The sequence below is a fragment of the Leptopilina heterotoma genome, unplaced genomic scaffold (genome assembly GCF_015476425.1).
Source record: "Leptopilina heterotoma isolate Lh14 unplaced genomic scaffold, ASM1547642v1 Lhet_55, whole genome shotgun sequence".
Classification (NCBI taxonomy): domain Eukaryota; kingdom Metazoa; phylum Arthropoda; class Insecta; order Hymenoptera; family Figitidae; genus Leptopilina; species Leptopilina heterotoma.
Genome location: NW_025111119.1, coordinates 886103 through 903654, shown reverse-complemented (window position 1 = coordinate 903654; position 17552 = coordinate 886103). Strand labels below are relative to the sequence as shown.

Sequence of the window (17552 nt, the reverse complement as noted above, 5' to 3'; positions counted from 1 at the left end):
AATATGTTTTTTTAAATATAAATTTGCAATATTTTGTATCAACTCTATTTATGAACTATAGTCAGTAGTCAGTTGAACTGGTTTCATTGTTAACCAACCTTAAACGCTTTGTGTATTCTCTTCCTGTAGTGGCGACTCTATTGACATTTTGATAAGTTCGTGCCTCACTGCTATTTTTAATGCTTTTAATAAGAGAATCTTTGATTCTAAATTATCATAAAATATGTGAAATATGTGATTTTGCTCATTGGATTTATACTTATTATGATAGAATAAGATATTATAAATTTTTAAGTAAAATTTTTTTTTTGAAGTAAATTATTTAAAGTAATGAGGGAGAAAGTTTCCGAAACCTGATAAATCCAAATTTTGTCATTTCGAGAAATTAAAACAACTGAAAATTGAAAAATGGTATTATTATTTAATGATGAATAATTATTGAAAGAATAATAATATAATAATAATTTGCAACCTAATAGTGATTCTTTCTATAATTATGCTTTAGGGCGACAAAAATTAACTTTTAGTCTTCAATTTTTACGATAAGAAAAAAAATTGCCAAAGAAATAAATGTTTCAAACTGACAGCATATTAGCTGTATGTGGGGTACTTGTGAAAAAAATGGCTTAATCGTGCAGTAAATTAAAAATGTGAATTAAAAAAAATTCCGCATGGTTTCGTGCAGAGCTCATACACCATACAGCAATGAGTCGAAATGGGCGCGCGATTTATGAGCAGCACTATATACATTTTTTTCTCTTATGCGCCATATTCCCACGCCTAAAGTCATTCAATTTGAAGGTTGATCGTCATTTTTGTTTGTGCTATGCTAAAACAAAGTCAAAAATAAAATAAAATATATAAATAAAAGTTGGAAGAGTTTAGTCGAGTGAAATGTTAACACAGAAATTATGCAAATTACATCAGGTAACTTGATATAAGCAGTAGTGTCACCATTCGGGCATTAATCATCCTTCGCACTTATACTTACAATTTTTCCCTCCTCTCCCCTCTCTCTAAGACCGCATTTAATTCGTTAAAGAAAAAAAAAGAAGGAAAAAAAAAACGACAAGCCCTCTCCCTATTTCTGGAAATAAAAAGGACCTCGCGCGCTTCATTTTGACCGGAGGCGACGTAAAAACGCACTAAAGCGCGAGATCACCTTCCTTTCCTCGCAGGTATAAACGACCGCGAAGCACCCACTGGCATATTTCTACACCTGCTTCACACTGACTCACTCTCGCCTCTTTTTTTTCAAATTTATCATCACTTTTCAGCAACCTCTCGGACATTAAACTAATTAGTATTCTTGGGTGGTTTCTCCTATAATTTATCACAACAAGAGAGCCACGTATAAACTTCAAAAATCTTCTTTTTTACCTCACAATCAGAAATTACAGTTTTTTTTACCCACTAGCAAAAACATTTTTATTGCACGGTCGAGAAATTTTATTTTCGGGCAATAAGAAATTGTTAAAATATATATTAATAGTAATATAAAAAAATTAAAAGGGTTATTTTCATGTTTTATACACTAAATCCCTATAGTTTTTATATGAATAAAGTTGACTGCGCAAATTTACTGTGCAGCTTATAAGAATTTAGAATTTTCACTATACTTTAAATTCGCTAATATATTAGAAATCGAAAAAACTATTCTCAAAAATTATAATCAAATCCTTTAAAAAAATTTCAATTATTTTCAAAAAATATTCGAAACTTAAATATTTTTCATATCTATAGTATTTTCATGAAATTTCGCAAAATAATTCAATTATTAAAAAAAAATTGATAAAATTCATCCATAAAAAAGTTTTTGATAAAATTCTAATCAAGAATTTAATTATTTTCCTAAATAATAAAACTCATAGAAGAATTTCAATTATTTTTAATATAATTTTAAATTAATTAATCGAAAAATTCAATTATTTTCACGAACTAAGTTTTTCACAAGAATTTTACATAAAATTTTTATAATATTTATTTTATTTCGAAAAAATTAATTATTCAAAACAATGTTTATAGAATTCTTATGAAGAATTCAATTATTTTTAAAAATAACAAAATTTTTCATATGAAATTCAATTCTTTTGAAACATTTTAATAAAAATTTTCGCATCAATTCAATTATTTTCTTCAAAATTGAATTTCAATTACTTGAAAAAAAATCAATTATTTAACAAAATGTTTATTTTAACTTCTTTGGAAAAATTCAATTATACTCACAAAAATATATTGGAATTTTTTGCAGGAATTCAATTATTTTCAAATATTTTAATAAAATTGTTCAATTCAATTCAATTGTTTCATTCAATTATTTTTAAAAATAACAATATTCAACACAAGAATTCAATTATTTTTAAAAGTTATAAATTTCTTCTTGGAAATTCAATTATTTTTAAAAGTAATAGATTTCTTCTTGGAAATTCAATTATTTTAAATAATTCAAATAAAATTTTTCGCAAGAATTCAATTATTTTCAAAAAAATTTAATGAAATTCTTGCCAAGAATTCAATTATTTAAATAATTCTTTGGAAGAATTCAATTATTTCGATAAATAACAAAACATTCCCGAAAATTCAATTATTTTGAAGCATTTTAGTAAAATTCTTTACAAAATTTAATAATTTTCATAATAACAATATTCATCACAAGAATTCAATTATTTTTAAAAGTATAATATATTTCTTTTTGGAAATTCAATTATTATTTTAAAAAATTTTAGTTTCGAAGAAAATCAATTATTTTAAAGACAATTTTAATTAATTTTTTTAAAATAATTCAATTATTCTTTTAGATTTTAATAAAATTCTTCCCAAGAATTCAATTATTTACATAAATAATTCTTCGAAACAATTCAATTATTTCGATAAATATAACAAAAACATTCGCGAAAATTCAATTTTTTTGAGGCATTTTAATGAAATTCTTTGCAAAATTCAATAATTGTCATAAATAACAATTATATTCATCACAAGAATTCAATTATTTTTAAAGATAATAAATTTCTTCTTGGAAATTCAATTATTTTATAAAAATTCTAATAAAATCGTTGGCGAGGATTCAATTATTTTCATAAATAATAAAATGCTTTTTAGGAATTCATAATTATTTTTAAAAAAAATTTAATAAAATGCGACACAGACATTCAATTATTCTCGATTTCAATTATTGTGCGAAGTTTCTAAAACGAGTTTTTTTGGTCATCAAGTTTAATTTTTCGACATCTACTTTTTTACTACTTTTTTTTTAGTTTAAAAGAGCTACATTTTGCTACTTTTTTAAAATCAATTATCGAGTGCGAAGTCTGAAATTTCCGAAAATCTGTCAAGATTAGTCAGTTAGCAAAAAAAAAAAAAATCTTTCAGCAGGGTTGGGCCGGTTGATGAAAAAAATTCAATAATAGCGCAATTTTGTCCCTTTTGGTACAATTTGTCAACTCACCCAAGACTTCATTATGGCTTTTCTGCAATGATACGCATAAAGGCACTTCTACAAGTGCTTGCTATTATTATTGACAATATTGCGCTTTTCGCAATTGGAAAACGCGAGAAAGATTTAAATACTGAAGGCACTCGTACTGAAGTGTATATTACAAAACGATAATCCGTAAATTATGCCCGTTTATAACATTATCTCAAAGACAGAACTTTACTCGTTGAGTCTTCTTTCGGTAGATAAGGGAAATTATACTTATCTCTTTGCTTTTCAGCAACGCACATACGCTGCCACTGCTTTCGCATTCTCTCGTAATTGGCTATACGATCGAAATCGTTTCCTTTTTATCTCATTGCATTATCAATCGACCCCGTGGGAAGAATGAAGAGTTTTATTATTATTACTATTACTATTATTATTATTAGGCACTATTTCCATTTTTATTAAGTTCCTTCTACAATGAGCTTTTTTTCAACATTTTGTTTCACTTTCTCTTAATTAGCCTTCTCTCTGTCTCTCTCTCTCTCTCTCTCTCTCTCTCTTAGAAAAAGAATGCGGAAAAATAAAGGCATTTAAATGTAAATTAATTTATAACATAATATTATTCATTGTGAATGGAGCATAATATGTAAATATTTATTTAATTTCAAAGGGTTGGAAAACTTATATTTTGAAAATTATTAGAGGATTTAACCAGCAAGTGATGTTTCCACTCTATTATCGGATTATAGTTTGTACACAATTATAATATAATGTCATGTATTTATTGCAAGATATAAATTCTCCTTAAGATATCCATGAATTTTGTCATAAAGGCCACAACACAACATCATGTTATATACCTTTGTGAATAAAGCCTGATAAACACTTTTTTACCTTGCGGCCCTCTTTCTTATCTCACACAACGTTTTATTTTATATATATAAACGAAACATTTCAAATCGACATATTCAATGGTCACATATATGCATACATACATAAAAATTATAAAGGTGTGTACCAAACTTGAGTTAAATACAAGTTTGTGAATACCAGGTGTGTTGAAAAATAAATTTTTTTTTTACAATTTTTCTTATTCTCACGTTCAAGTAATCTTATGGCAATATTTAAATACTTGAAATATCTTCGATGTGCCCTTAATTAGTCTCAAGAGGTGTTTAATTCAATATGTGAGCAATTTTTGTTGTGGAATTTTAAAAATTGCTTTTTCTTCGATATCAAATGTTTTACAGAGTAATTTCAAGTTTATGCGTCTGCTTGAGATATTGTTGCGCATCCACTAAACACAACTGCGCAGGTTTATGATGTATTCCTAGCTACTGCGCAGCTTGTACGCTACAAGCTGCGCAGTAGCTAGGAATACATCATAAACCTGCGCAGTTGTGTTTAGTGGATGCGCATTGCAATTCTAAGCTACAATTAGCTTTGAAATATTTTTTTTTATTTGAATTTTCCCAGAATTTTTTTTTCTTTATTGTTTTGTAATGTTTAGGGACATTATAAAAAAAAATTCAAGTGTATAAAGCTGCGCGGTGGTACAAAATAGCTGCGCAGTAAAATTTTAACTTGTAAAAAGCTGCGCAGTGGTACAAAATAGATGCGCAGTAAAAATTTAAAGATTAAAAAGCTGCGCAGTTGCACAAAATAGCTGCGCAGTAAAAATTGCAAGCGTAAAAAGCTGCGCAGTGGTACAAAGTAGCTGCGCAGTAAGAATTTCAAGCGCAAAAAGCTGCGCAGTTGTACAAAATAGCTGCGCAGTAAAAAATTCAAGTGCAAAAAGCTGCGCAGTGGTACAAAGTAGCTGCGCAGTAAGAATTTCAAGTGTAAAAAGCTGCGCAGTGGTACAAAAAAGCTGCGCAGTAAAAATTTCGAGCGTAAAAACCTGCGCTGTGCTACAAAATAGCTGCGCAGTAAGGATTTCAAGGGCAAAATGCTGCGCAGAAGTGTCATAGCAATGTAGAACAACGCTACGAGTTAGAAAATTGAAACAAAAATAACTTTCAATGAAAAAGGAAAGGAAAAATCCCCCTTCTTTTTTCGTTTATTGCAACAAAGAAACAAAAATACAACCAAAAGTACAAAAATTGAGAAAATCAGAGCAAAGTAACTTGTAAGATTTTTAGTATAAAAGAAGGGAATTGTATATAACGACACGTCAAATCAGGTTTATATCTTTTTTGTCTATGTGTGTGAGTGTGTATAATGTCGTATAAGGAGACACGAGAGACCTATTTGCCAGACTTTAAAGACAGTGATTTAAATATCCATCTCTTCAGTCACGTTGGTGTATTGTGCTCATCAATTCCCTTAAGGCAATACACAACCAGAGTGAGAGCTTTGGATTTTCAATTCGTTACGGGAGACAATGGAACTACTGAATTCGCCACAGACTGTCAAAAGTCTTCGAAATCGAATAAGAATGGAGCAGTTAATCTTGGAAACTTTCCTCTCACACCACCACTATGATCATCATCATCATTATTATTATTATTATCTCCAAGAAAACCATCAATGTTATTTTGCCATATTTTTTTTCTCCGATAAAATTTTCTTTTCTATTTGGATCATATACCTTAAATTTTTTACTCCTGCGAAAATATGTATATTATAAAGGCAAAATTTTTTTTCTTTAAGATATTTGACAATGGAAAAAAAGTCGACCTCCCAGTATGTTCTGGTTATATTGAATGAGTGGTGGATATATAGAATTGTAGAGTAAATTTTCCAACTGTTGTACCAATGGACAAGCGTAATAATCGAGGAACGTGGGGTGTGAGAGACTTAATATTTATCGGAAGGAGCGGAACTAATTGACCCTCTTTGGGTATACGTGTATATATTACTATATTCTCTGAATTTCGAGGACCTGGGATATTCCATTCATAATTAAAACACCTTCTAATGGTTCTTCTCTCCTTTTTTTTCCAAATAACTTTGGGGCAAAAAAATGAGAATGTAATATTACCAACAAAAAAAAATGTTTAGACAAAAATATTCTTATTTTTTTTTTCTTTGAAAGAAGAATAAATATAAAAAAATTCTTTTTTTTAGAAATTGTATCCAACATTGAAAATTTCACTTTTATAGAATATTGGTTAAACTTTTTTTTTTGTTTTTTAAATCATCGAAGAGGGAAAAAAATGTAACGAAAAAAAAATATCTTATTGGGTGGGATATTATTTCAAGTTGGATGAACTGATTAGTAAGGTAATAAAAACTCGATAATGAACTCGAAATCGTGTGGTAGGTATTTAGACCCTTGAAAGTTGAATAACGAATCTTGAAAGCTATTCACGAGTGAATTGAGCCTTTTTTATTGAGTGGCACCGAACAAAAAAAAAAAAAAAAAGAAAAACGAAAATGAAACAAACAAGAGGCAAAAAAGGGCATTGTGAATTTCTTTTTTTTCGGATGGAGGACATGCTGCGTGAGAAAGGAGAATTTTTTGGGGATCACAAAAGACTTCCGTTCTGTGGTGATGATAGAGTAAGGAGAGAGAAAGAGAAAAAAGAGCACAAGAGAGAGGGTAGGAGTTTGCCTCTCTATTATAGAGCTAATAACAGGCAATATAATATTCAATAAACGAATCATAAATAGTAGATTCAATATACAGTTTAGGTGTGAGGGAATTTTTTTTTTCACGTCCCTTTTTTCTTCTTCTTAAAGGTACCTGTGTATAAATACAGTAAATAATGTACATAGCGAGGAACAAACGTCCCACGTACTGTACGAACCACTTAGTAAGTCCTGAAACCTTATCTATGCGTATCGCGCATATGCAATGCAAAGTGGACATATGCAAAAGTGAGATCATTTCGAGATCGTCCTTAGGCCCAGAGGAGAAGCCAGAATCCACGAGGGAGAGAGAGAAACTTATCCTGTCCCTATGTGCAATACAAGTGGAATTCGGATTATTATTATATAAGGAATTTAATTTTATCTTGACATCGAAAAATGTCTTTCTTTTTCTTTATCATTGCATATACTGTATGATGGGATTTTTAATTTTAGTGAGAAAAATTGTCTTATGTATGGAAATAAATATAATTTTTTTGTTGATTAGTGAGATTTTTAACACTATAAAGCATCTGATGATTGGTCTGATACTGCTATACTGCAGAAATTCAATTATTTTTAAAAGAATAATAAATTTTTTCATGGAAATTCAATTATTTTTAAAAATTCTAATAAAATTGTTCCCAACAATTCAATTACTTTCATAAATAATAAAAATTAAAATGCTTTTTAGGAATTCAATATTATTTTCAAAAAAATTTAATAAAATTCTTCCCAAGAAATTCAATTATTTACATAAATAATTCTTCCAAAGAACTATAATAATTAAAATATAATAAAAGTTATTCCCGAAAATTCGATTTTTTAAAGCATTTTAATAAAATTCTTCGCAGAAATTCAAATTTTTTTTTAAAAATTCTCATTAAAATTTCAATTATCATTTTAGAAATAATTAAATTCTTCTCTGAAATTCAATTATTTTCAAAAAATTTTCCTCAATTCAATGATTTTCAATCTACCATAAAATTCTCCAAAAGAATTCAATATTATTTTTAAAAAAAATTTAATAAATTTCTACACAAACTTTTAATTATTTTCAAAAAATAATGAAAATTTTACAGGAATTTCGTTTTAGATTATAATTGAATTTTAAAATCATTAAAGCGTAAATTTTTAGAAATAATTGAATTTTGAAAAAATTTCAAATTTTTGCAAAAATTCAATTTCTTTTCAGAAGTAATAAAATTCTTCGCAAAAATTCAATTATTATCAAAAATTTTTATAAAATTCTCGTCAAAATTTCAATTGTTATCTTTAAAAATAATAAAATTCTTCGCAAAAATTCAATTATTATCAAAAATTTTTATAAAATTCTCGTCAAAATTTCAATTATTATCTTTAAAAATAATAAAATTCTTCTCCAAAATTTAATTATTTTCAAAAATTTTAATAAAATTCGCGTCAAAATTTCAATTTTATTATCTTTAAAAATATAATACCTAAAATTCTTCTCCAAAATTCAATTATTTTTAAAAAATCTTATAAAATTCTAAGCAAACATAAAATTATTTTTTTATAAATAATAAAAATTTCACAGAAATTCAATTAATTACAAATTTTTTTTATAAATTTCTTGGCAATAATTCAAATATTTTCATAAATAATCAAATTTTTTACAGAGTTAAACACATTAGTTAAAAATTTTATATTATAATTGAATATTAAAAGAAGAGCGTAAATTTTTAGAAATAATTGAATTTCGAAAAGGTTTCCGATTAAAATCTTTGAAAACTTGAATTTTTCATATTTTTATTTTATTTTCACAAATAATAAAACTCATTGCAGAATTTCAATTACTTTTTAATTCAACTTTAATCGAATTACTCGAAAAATGTAATTATTCTTAAAAATTTTATTAAAATTCGTTGATAGAATATTCAATTATTTTAAAATTTGTTGATAACGATTCTTTATGGGAATTGAATTTAAAAAACATTCAATTATTGAATAAATTATTTATTTTTGTATTTAAATAATTAAATTCTAGTAAAATTTTCTAATAAAAATTGTTTTAAAAATTAATTTCAGTTAAAATTTTAGAAATTAATAATTAATTGAATATTAAAAACCTTTTTAGCGTGAATTTTAAAAATAATTGAATTTTATTAATATTATTTTAAGTTTTTATTTTCTAATATATATATATATATATATATATATATATATATATATATATATATATTTAATTGAAGAATATTTACGGATAATTGAAATTTCGTAAAATTGAATATTTCAATTATCTTTAGAAATGATTAAATTCTTCTCCAAAATTCAATTATTGTCAAAAATTTTAATAAAATTCAAGTCAAAATTTCAATTATTTTAAAAAATTTTTCTCAATTTAAAGATTTCTAATATCTACTATTTTAATAAAGTTTTCTAAAAAAATTCAATTATTTAAAAAAAATTTAATAAAATTCTACGCTAACCTTTAATTAATTTCATAAAATAATAAAAATTTCCCAGGTATTCAATTATTTACAAATTCTTTTTTTATAAATATCTTCGCAGTCATTCAATTATTTTAGTAAATAATCAAATGTTAACAGGAATTCAATTATTTTCGTAAATAATAAAATTGGTATTAGGAATTCAATTATTTTCGTAAATAATAAAATTGGTTTCAAGAATTCAATTACTTTCATAAATAATGCAATTCTAATCAAATTCCTCGAAAAATGTAATTATTCTTAAAAATTTTATTAAAATTCGTCAAAAGAATACATTTTATTTAAAAATATCTTAATAAAATTCTTTATGAGAACTCAATTTTAAGAATCATGCAATTATTCAATAAATTGTATTTTTTATTTAAATAATTGAATTTTAGTAGAATTTTCTAATAAAAATTGATGTACAAATGAATTTTAGTAAAACTTTCACATAATAATTTTAAAAAGGTTTCAAATTAAAATCTTTCAAAATATGAATTTTTCATAGTTTTAACTAACAATTCTGTAAAATTAATTTGTTTGAAAGAGTTTAATTGCATTTTTTTTAAATATTATTTTAAGTTTTTATTTTCTAATATTTTATTTAATTGAAGAATTTACGAATAATTGAAATTTCGTAAAATTGAATATTGTAAGGAAATGGATTTGAAAATTGTTAAAGAACTTTTTTTGAAAATTATTAAAAATAATCGATTTAAGAAGAATTTTAGTTAAAAATTCTTGTAAATAATAATTAAATATTGTAAATGATTTTATCACTCGGTCATCTTTAATTATTATACACGGAGAGAAGAGTTGCAGTAAATGTGACAGAACGCGTTTAGTAAATCATTTAGTGCACCGGTTAGTGGCGCCAACTGTATGTTTAGTATAATACACTACGACACCTCTCTGTTTAGTAGAATATACTGTTTGCTCAGTGTATCTTACTATCTTACTAAACAGTGCAGTAGATGGCACTGTCTGTACCGTCAGTCCAAACCTAACGATTCTGTTTAGTATATTTAACTGCCATGTCAGTAGAATCTACTACGCCCTTCTCTCCGTGTAAGATATGAAGAAATCGATCACTTCGAGTCGAAAACTCGGAGTTATCGATTTCTTCAATGTTTTATACTTATGAAAAATTTAATTTATATTTTTAAGTAATTTATTCATCAGTGTCGAAGAAGGACAGATATAGCGTTTAAAGTATTAATTTATCCTTATTTAAATCACACTATACAATTTACTCATTTATTTTTACACTTTAACGCGATTACTTTTTATACATTTCGCCATTAAATGTATATATTTAAAACATTTTTGATCCCAAAGAAAGTGTCAATTTTGTTTTTCTCCCTCTTTTTTTCAATTTTTTTCTTTGCTGTTTCCTCTCTGTCGTATGTACGAGGCCAAGATACGTGAGGAATGATCAGAGAAAAAAAAAAAAGAAGTTGAAATTCAGCGCCCAAGCATTAATTTCAAGCAAGAGGTGCTTAAGTAAGCATATTATATCGGCTCTCTGATTAAGATCAGTGAATTTTTCCTGCATTACTTATCGCTTCGTGATTGGCGATTTTAATCTTGCAGATTGGAATCTGCAAAGCTTAATATGTACCCCCACCTTGAATCACCTTCTCCCCTCCCGTCGCCACTGCCGCCAGCCCCTACCCTTTGCCCTCTTACCATCCCATTTCTTTAATCCCCGCATCCACCTCACACGATTTCACGAGAGAGAAATATAATTTAAAGCGCACCATATCCTGGAAAATATGCGTTATAAATCGGATTCCAGGTGGCTTGCAACAACGAATTTATGTCTGCATTCAAAGTAACATTACACACGGTCATTAGTGAGTAATGCTTAACATTATGCCTTTTTCATATGGCAACTAATAACACTATTTGCGAGTGAGCAAGTCAGGTATGGAAAGAAAGAGAGAGAGAGAGAGAGAGAGAGAGAGAGAGAGAGAGAGAGAGAGAGAGAGAGAGAGAGAGAGAGAGAGAGAGACCACCAGGGAGTTTTGCTGAAAGACTTTTATTGTGCGGAAAAAGCCCACCCAGATTACAAAGAAATCGATCATATCATTTTATTTTAAACTCGATATTGTATATATTCATATAATGTTAGGGCTTTTAATGTGCGACTTTAAAATTGAGTCAGTTTTGCACAAAGTACTTTCCTGTCCCTATACCTCCATCTGACGCAAGTTTTCGTAATTATTCATTAGACACAGAAGAAGAGATTTTTTTCCCCCGGTCTTAACAATAACGAAAATTACAGGCATTATACAGGTATCAAACAAAAAGTATATATGAAAGAAAGGGGGGAGAGAGAGAGAGATATTCGAGGAATCATGTAAAATTATTGGGCACACTGAAATTGAAGCACTTTTTTGCAATACCTTAATATAACCTCGATGAGCTACTACGGAGGCGCTGTTTTACGAGTTAAAACGCCTCCTTTTCTTTTGCTACTAAAATTGTTGCACACTTTGCGGTTAATATTGGTTTCCATTTACCGGACACAGAAAAAAGAATGATGGAGAAAAAAATACTACTCAATAAAATTATATTAATTATAATTTTTACCTATTAAGAACTGTACATGTTTTATACTTCACACTCTCAAGTTTGTGACAATCTATTAAAAAGAAGTTTATGGAAAAGAAACTTTTTGTCAATTCATTTTCTTCGTTTCGGTCATAAAAAGTAGTGTCATTTCTATCAAAATAATGTTTTTAGTTCATGATACATATGAATTGTAACCCCCTAACATTATTTATTTGATAAGTTCTGACAGTTGGCCTAGCCTAAAGTCATATATAAGAAAAAGAAGATAATATAAAAAATTAATTTGGCTATGTATCACAAAAATATAACCTCAAAAAGTAAATAAATATTTATTATCAACCTTATCAACACACTAGGCCACCAGGCTAAGTGTCAATAAATAAATAAATTTTTAAGATAAATTAATTGATAATAAACAAGGCTACCAAGCTAAATAAAATCAATTTTTGTATTTATCTCAAAATTAAATTCAATGAATTAAATAAATAATTAAAAATAACCACAATAAATAAATTTTAGGCTACAATGACGTTGCAAAAATAAAGAAAAATAAAATACTAAAAATCACAAAATTATTGTTGAGCGCCAGACTGAGTCAAATTACAAAAGAAAATTATAAAAGTAAAGAAAAATATGCAACGACTTTAAAGTTATTCGGCTACTCAATGAACTAAACGGTAGAGAGGGAAGGTTGTTAGCAATAAAGACTGAAATATTTCAATTAATTAAACTAATTGCCTAAAATCAAAATTAATTAAATTAGAAAATTCATATAAATCGATTAGAATTTTAATTAAATATCTTTAAGTTACAAAATTCGTATACAATCAGTCGAAAATTGACATTAATCAAAATAATAGTTTAAATATTCATTTGTCACGGAATTTCAAGATTATTCACAAAATATACCAAAAAGGGAATAAAGAAAATGTCACAAAAATATCACACAAATATTCATCAATTTAGGATGGATCAAAACAATATTAGTGAAGATTCACAAAATGGAATATTCAAGAAAATTCCCAAATTATCATTAACAATTCAGGGAATTTGTCAGAACATAATAGGGGAAAATATCACACAATTGGGAAATTATAAAATATTCATAATTTAAACATGTCACAATATTTAAATTACCAAAACAAATAATAAAAATTCAGTAAAGAAAATCAATATTGAAATCTGAATCAAAGATGGATACAAAAATTACATGAACAAAATTTACCAAAATAGAAATTAAATAAATCTTTCCTAAATTTCAATAAAATATATCCTCTTACCACAATTAAATACACAGCACACAATTATGAAAAAGGAATAATTCACTAAATTAAACACAAAATTATAAAATTGAAATTTAGCTAAATTACAAATAAACTAGTTTCTTCGGAGGTTTGCGACAAAAGAATGAATGAAAGACGAATCTTCGTTACTTAGTTGTCACTTTAGAAACGATTTTCAATTTCATCAACAAACTCAAATCGAACAGTTTCTTTTTACAAATAAGTAAAAATTTCAATACTATTACTGGGTTAATATTGATATATATATTTTAGGTTATGTTGAATTTTGTCTGTTTTTTTTTATTGTACAATATACAAGTTTTCATGTAATTTTTACCATTTACAAAAAAGTTTAATTTCTCGATTCTTTAAAAGTAAATTTTTTTTAATAAACAAAAAGTAAAAACACTTTTGACAGAAATGACGCGACTTTTCAAAATTCCGTCATAGCGGAAGAACAGAATTTATGCGTTTGGGTCTATATAACTAAGCATTTTAATTAATTTCTTAATATTTGGAGAAAAATAATAACAAACACTTACTTTCTTTTCATATTTAATTTCACTTGTCACTTCTGAATTAATGATTCGTCACTTCAATGTCAGATAATTTTAGATTATAGAATTGCTGCATATTTTTGTCGCTATGAAAAAGATAAAAAGCACAACGTGCATAATGACCATAGAGTAAAGAAAATTCACTAGAGCGAAAACTCACAATTAAAAATAAACATCTGTTTATCAGGGTTGGGTAGCAAAAATCGAATAATGAATACTGTATAATATTCTGTACAGTCAAATGTATGTATTCTGTCCTGATTTGACGTTGGTCTTCACGACGATCGCGATCAGAGATAGAAAACAAAATTTATTTTACAAAAATAAGAACAATTTTTCTAATTTCACATATTTTTGACCGTATAGGATTTCCGTACTAATTTCCATAGGATAGTGCCAGTTTGTCGATATATTTCTTCTCGTATATAACCGGAAGGACAGCATATAAGCTGTAAAAAAATAAATAATAAATAAAATGTAAAAAAAATACTTCCCCCACCACTGATATGAATACTTTAAGGCCAATGTACAATACATTCAGAATATTCGTTCTCAAACGCGAAGCATACGTTATAGAGAAGAGTACAAAGAAAAAAAAAGTATTAGATATTTATTAGCAATAAGAGGAGAAAAGAGAGAAAAAAAATTAACTCCAAGTTTCCACTCTATGTGTTTTTGTTCACATGTATAACGCCTACGCAAATTGTGAGCACCAATCAGGTTACATTGAAATTCGCGCAATTACTCGACGCACGGTATATATAAAACAAACGAATAATTGCTCACCTATTGGGACGACCTCCTTGAGTGCGATGTGCTCCGGGCGCCGTAATGGTTTAGCTAAGCGTGTCTAATTAGAATAACGAGTGGCGTCATTGCCAAGCTATAATTAAAGGGAGTTCAACGTATGTTTTTCACGCCTTTTGTAACCGGTCACTCGTTTTCACATTGCGAATATACATAAGTGTGAGTGTTGCTGTATATTGAAAAAACAATCTCAAAAAATTAATTTTCAAGATCACAATTATTTTTTCGAATTCTTAGATAAAATAATTTATTTTGATCCGATTAGGGTCCTGGTGGCAAGTGGATCAACTAAATAAACTTAGTAATGTCTATCCTTTTCTAACTAATGGAATTTTTTGGTTAGTCCACATGCCACTAGGACATTTGTAAGCTATTGTAGAAACACCTTAATTGAACATTAGGAAAAAATGTCAACAAAATAAGAGGGTTTTAAAACCCAAAAAGTAGTTACATGATGAATGACCACCCAGATCATTTATCATCAGGACAATATTAATTTCCCTTTTAATAATATATACCGCTCGAAATATCCAATCTGAAGAAGAAGGCATGTAAGAGTACTCTTTAAATTCATATAAACATATATTGAAATGAAAACTAATTATGATAACACTAATTGAATGACTGAGACGTTTAATGGCACTGATTGGTCAGCGTATAAATCAGTCTTGACTGAAGCTCGTCGCCTTAGGGACGTGAGAGTAATTTGTATGTCGAGGCGAATAGGTCGTCCTTCATGACAAGAAAGATAAGATGTAAGTACAAGACATGACGTTAAAGGTTCGTTTAATACCAGCTATTCCCCAGTTCAATTACTGCTAATTAGCCTCAAGAGTCGATAACACCTCTCTTCTTCACACACACAAAAAAAAAAAATATCTCCCAATTCTCTTACAAGAAATTTAGTATTAAAAATTACCCACTTTATGCATTTATGCAATAAATTTGCGTATACAATGTGTGGAAATTACTAACGAGAGCATATGGTAACACTTTTAATATTTGGGACCCAACACTTTAAAAAATATACATAAGAGAATATATATTTGGAACAGTGTATATATAGTGTGTGGCGCCAAACGAATTCGTAACATGCGTAAGTCTCGTCTGGATTCGCCTGAGCGCAATATTCACAACTGCCTATTAGCGGATCATAAATCCTTTCTTTATAGCAGAAACGAACCTTTAAAAAACCTAAATCATTTTTTTTTGACCCTTCATGAAAAAATGACAAACAACTGTCTAAACTTGGCAATCAGAAACCTACAATCTAGTTCTATCATTTTTTTTTCTCTCTCTCTGATAACATTTAATAAATCCTCATGACTCCTCCTTAAGTCACCAAAAAAAAAAATTTTCTGTCCACTCGTAAGTTGCCATATTTGCCACTTGGCCAAATGCGTCAATTTTTTTTAACTGTCCAACCCTTCAAAAATTAAAAAAAAATCTTTCAGCAGGGTTGGGTAGTTGATGAAAAAAAAATTAAAAAGTGTGTGTGAATGAGAAGGGGAATACCAGATTTATAAATTAATTTAATTTCTTGTTTCAGGGTGGTCGGAGCTTTTATGGTTGGTGCGGCAGTTTGTGGACGGATTCCCGGATTGGGTAAAAATCAGCGGGAGCTGTGCAAAAAGGCGCCGTACGTAATGCCAGCCATTGGCGAGGGTGCCGAACTCGGTCTTCGTGAGTGTCGACATCAATTTAGACATCATCGTTGGAATTGTTCTCACGTCGTCAGTGATCAAGTTTTTGGCCACGTTGTAGTTGTAGGTTAGTTGCTTTTTTTATTTTTAATTACAAATTGTTCCATTCGCACCGATTTCTATGTCCCATTGTGGACAGAGCTTTCAAAATTACCGAGAATTATTGTAGACAAACCTTTACAAATTACCGAGAATTAAAGGTATTCCCACAACTGATTAATTGTGCAATGTTGTTAATTTCCATTACCAACATGGCACAATTGTAGACAAACCTTTACAAATTACCGAGAATTTAAGGTAACCCCACAACTTTGTATTTTGTTGTTGTTTTTTAAGTGCGACATTAAAAAAAACCCCTTTTTTATTCCGCTTGCCTTCACTGACGATTCATAGCCTGTAAGGGACTGGTTCGGGGGCAGGTTTTAACCTCTCGATTAGATTTATTTCCTTCTTTTTTTTCTTGATCAACGTCTTTCAAGGCGAATGATAAATTGCATGGAGTTAAGCGTCCTGTGGCGTAAACACGAAAAAGAACCCGAGATGATCGATTTAACGTTTTCATATTATAAAAATTAGTATTTAATTAAATGGGTCACAAATGGCATAAAATACACTTGGAATTTTCAATTTACACAATTTATTTAGAATTTACTTTTACAATAAAAAAAAGTTTACAGTCCTGATAATAATCAATCAAAGAACAAAAATAGTGTACGCGATTAGATCAAGAAAAGATGTCCCAAAAGAGACAAAAAAAAAAAAGAAATTCTGTGATTAAATACGATGCTTTGGATTATAATGAGAAGTATCAATTTGCATAATAAAACTGTTATGAGATGCCTAATTATACTAATTATCCAGATCTTAATCGTAAAATTAGCATACGGTTTGGATTGAATGAAGTCGTCCTGCCCAGCAGGCAGAGCAATAAAGGGTGTTAAAAAGAGTATCTCACTTCCGTAGCAGTATATAAATCGCTTTTTAGCCCTCTCTTGGAAAAAAGAATAAAACAAACGGAAAAAAAGGGATCAAAAAACATGTGTAGAAACATAGATACCTACGTTCAACACCCACACGTTTCTTAACGAGCATTTGTGAACACCTATATATATATATGTGTATATACGTTTTATACTTGAACATATTGTGCGACATTGTTGACCGGGATATAATTTGAT

The 17552-nt window shown here is 28.2% G+C and overlaps 1 protein-coding gene across 1 annotated transcript in view; it reads left to right on the top strand.

Moving 5' to 3' along the window:
* The window catches only part of LOC122508712 (protein Wnt-7b-like), a 63681-nt gene that overhangs the window by 23330 nt on the left and 22799 nt on the right, over window positions 1-17552 (top strand). Inside the window, exon 2 of the mRNA XM_043622226.1 lies at window positions 16221-16441. Coding sequence (XP_043478161.1) covers window positions 16221-16441 — 221 coding nt within the window. The remainder of the gene's footprint in view (window positions 1-16220; window positions 16442-17552) is intronic.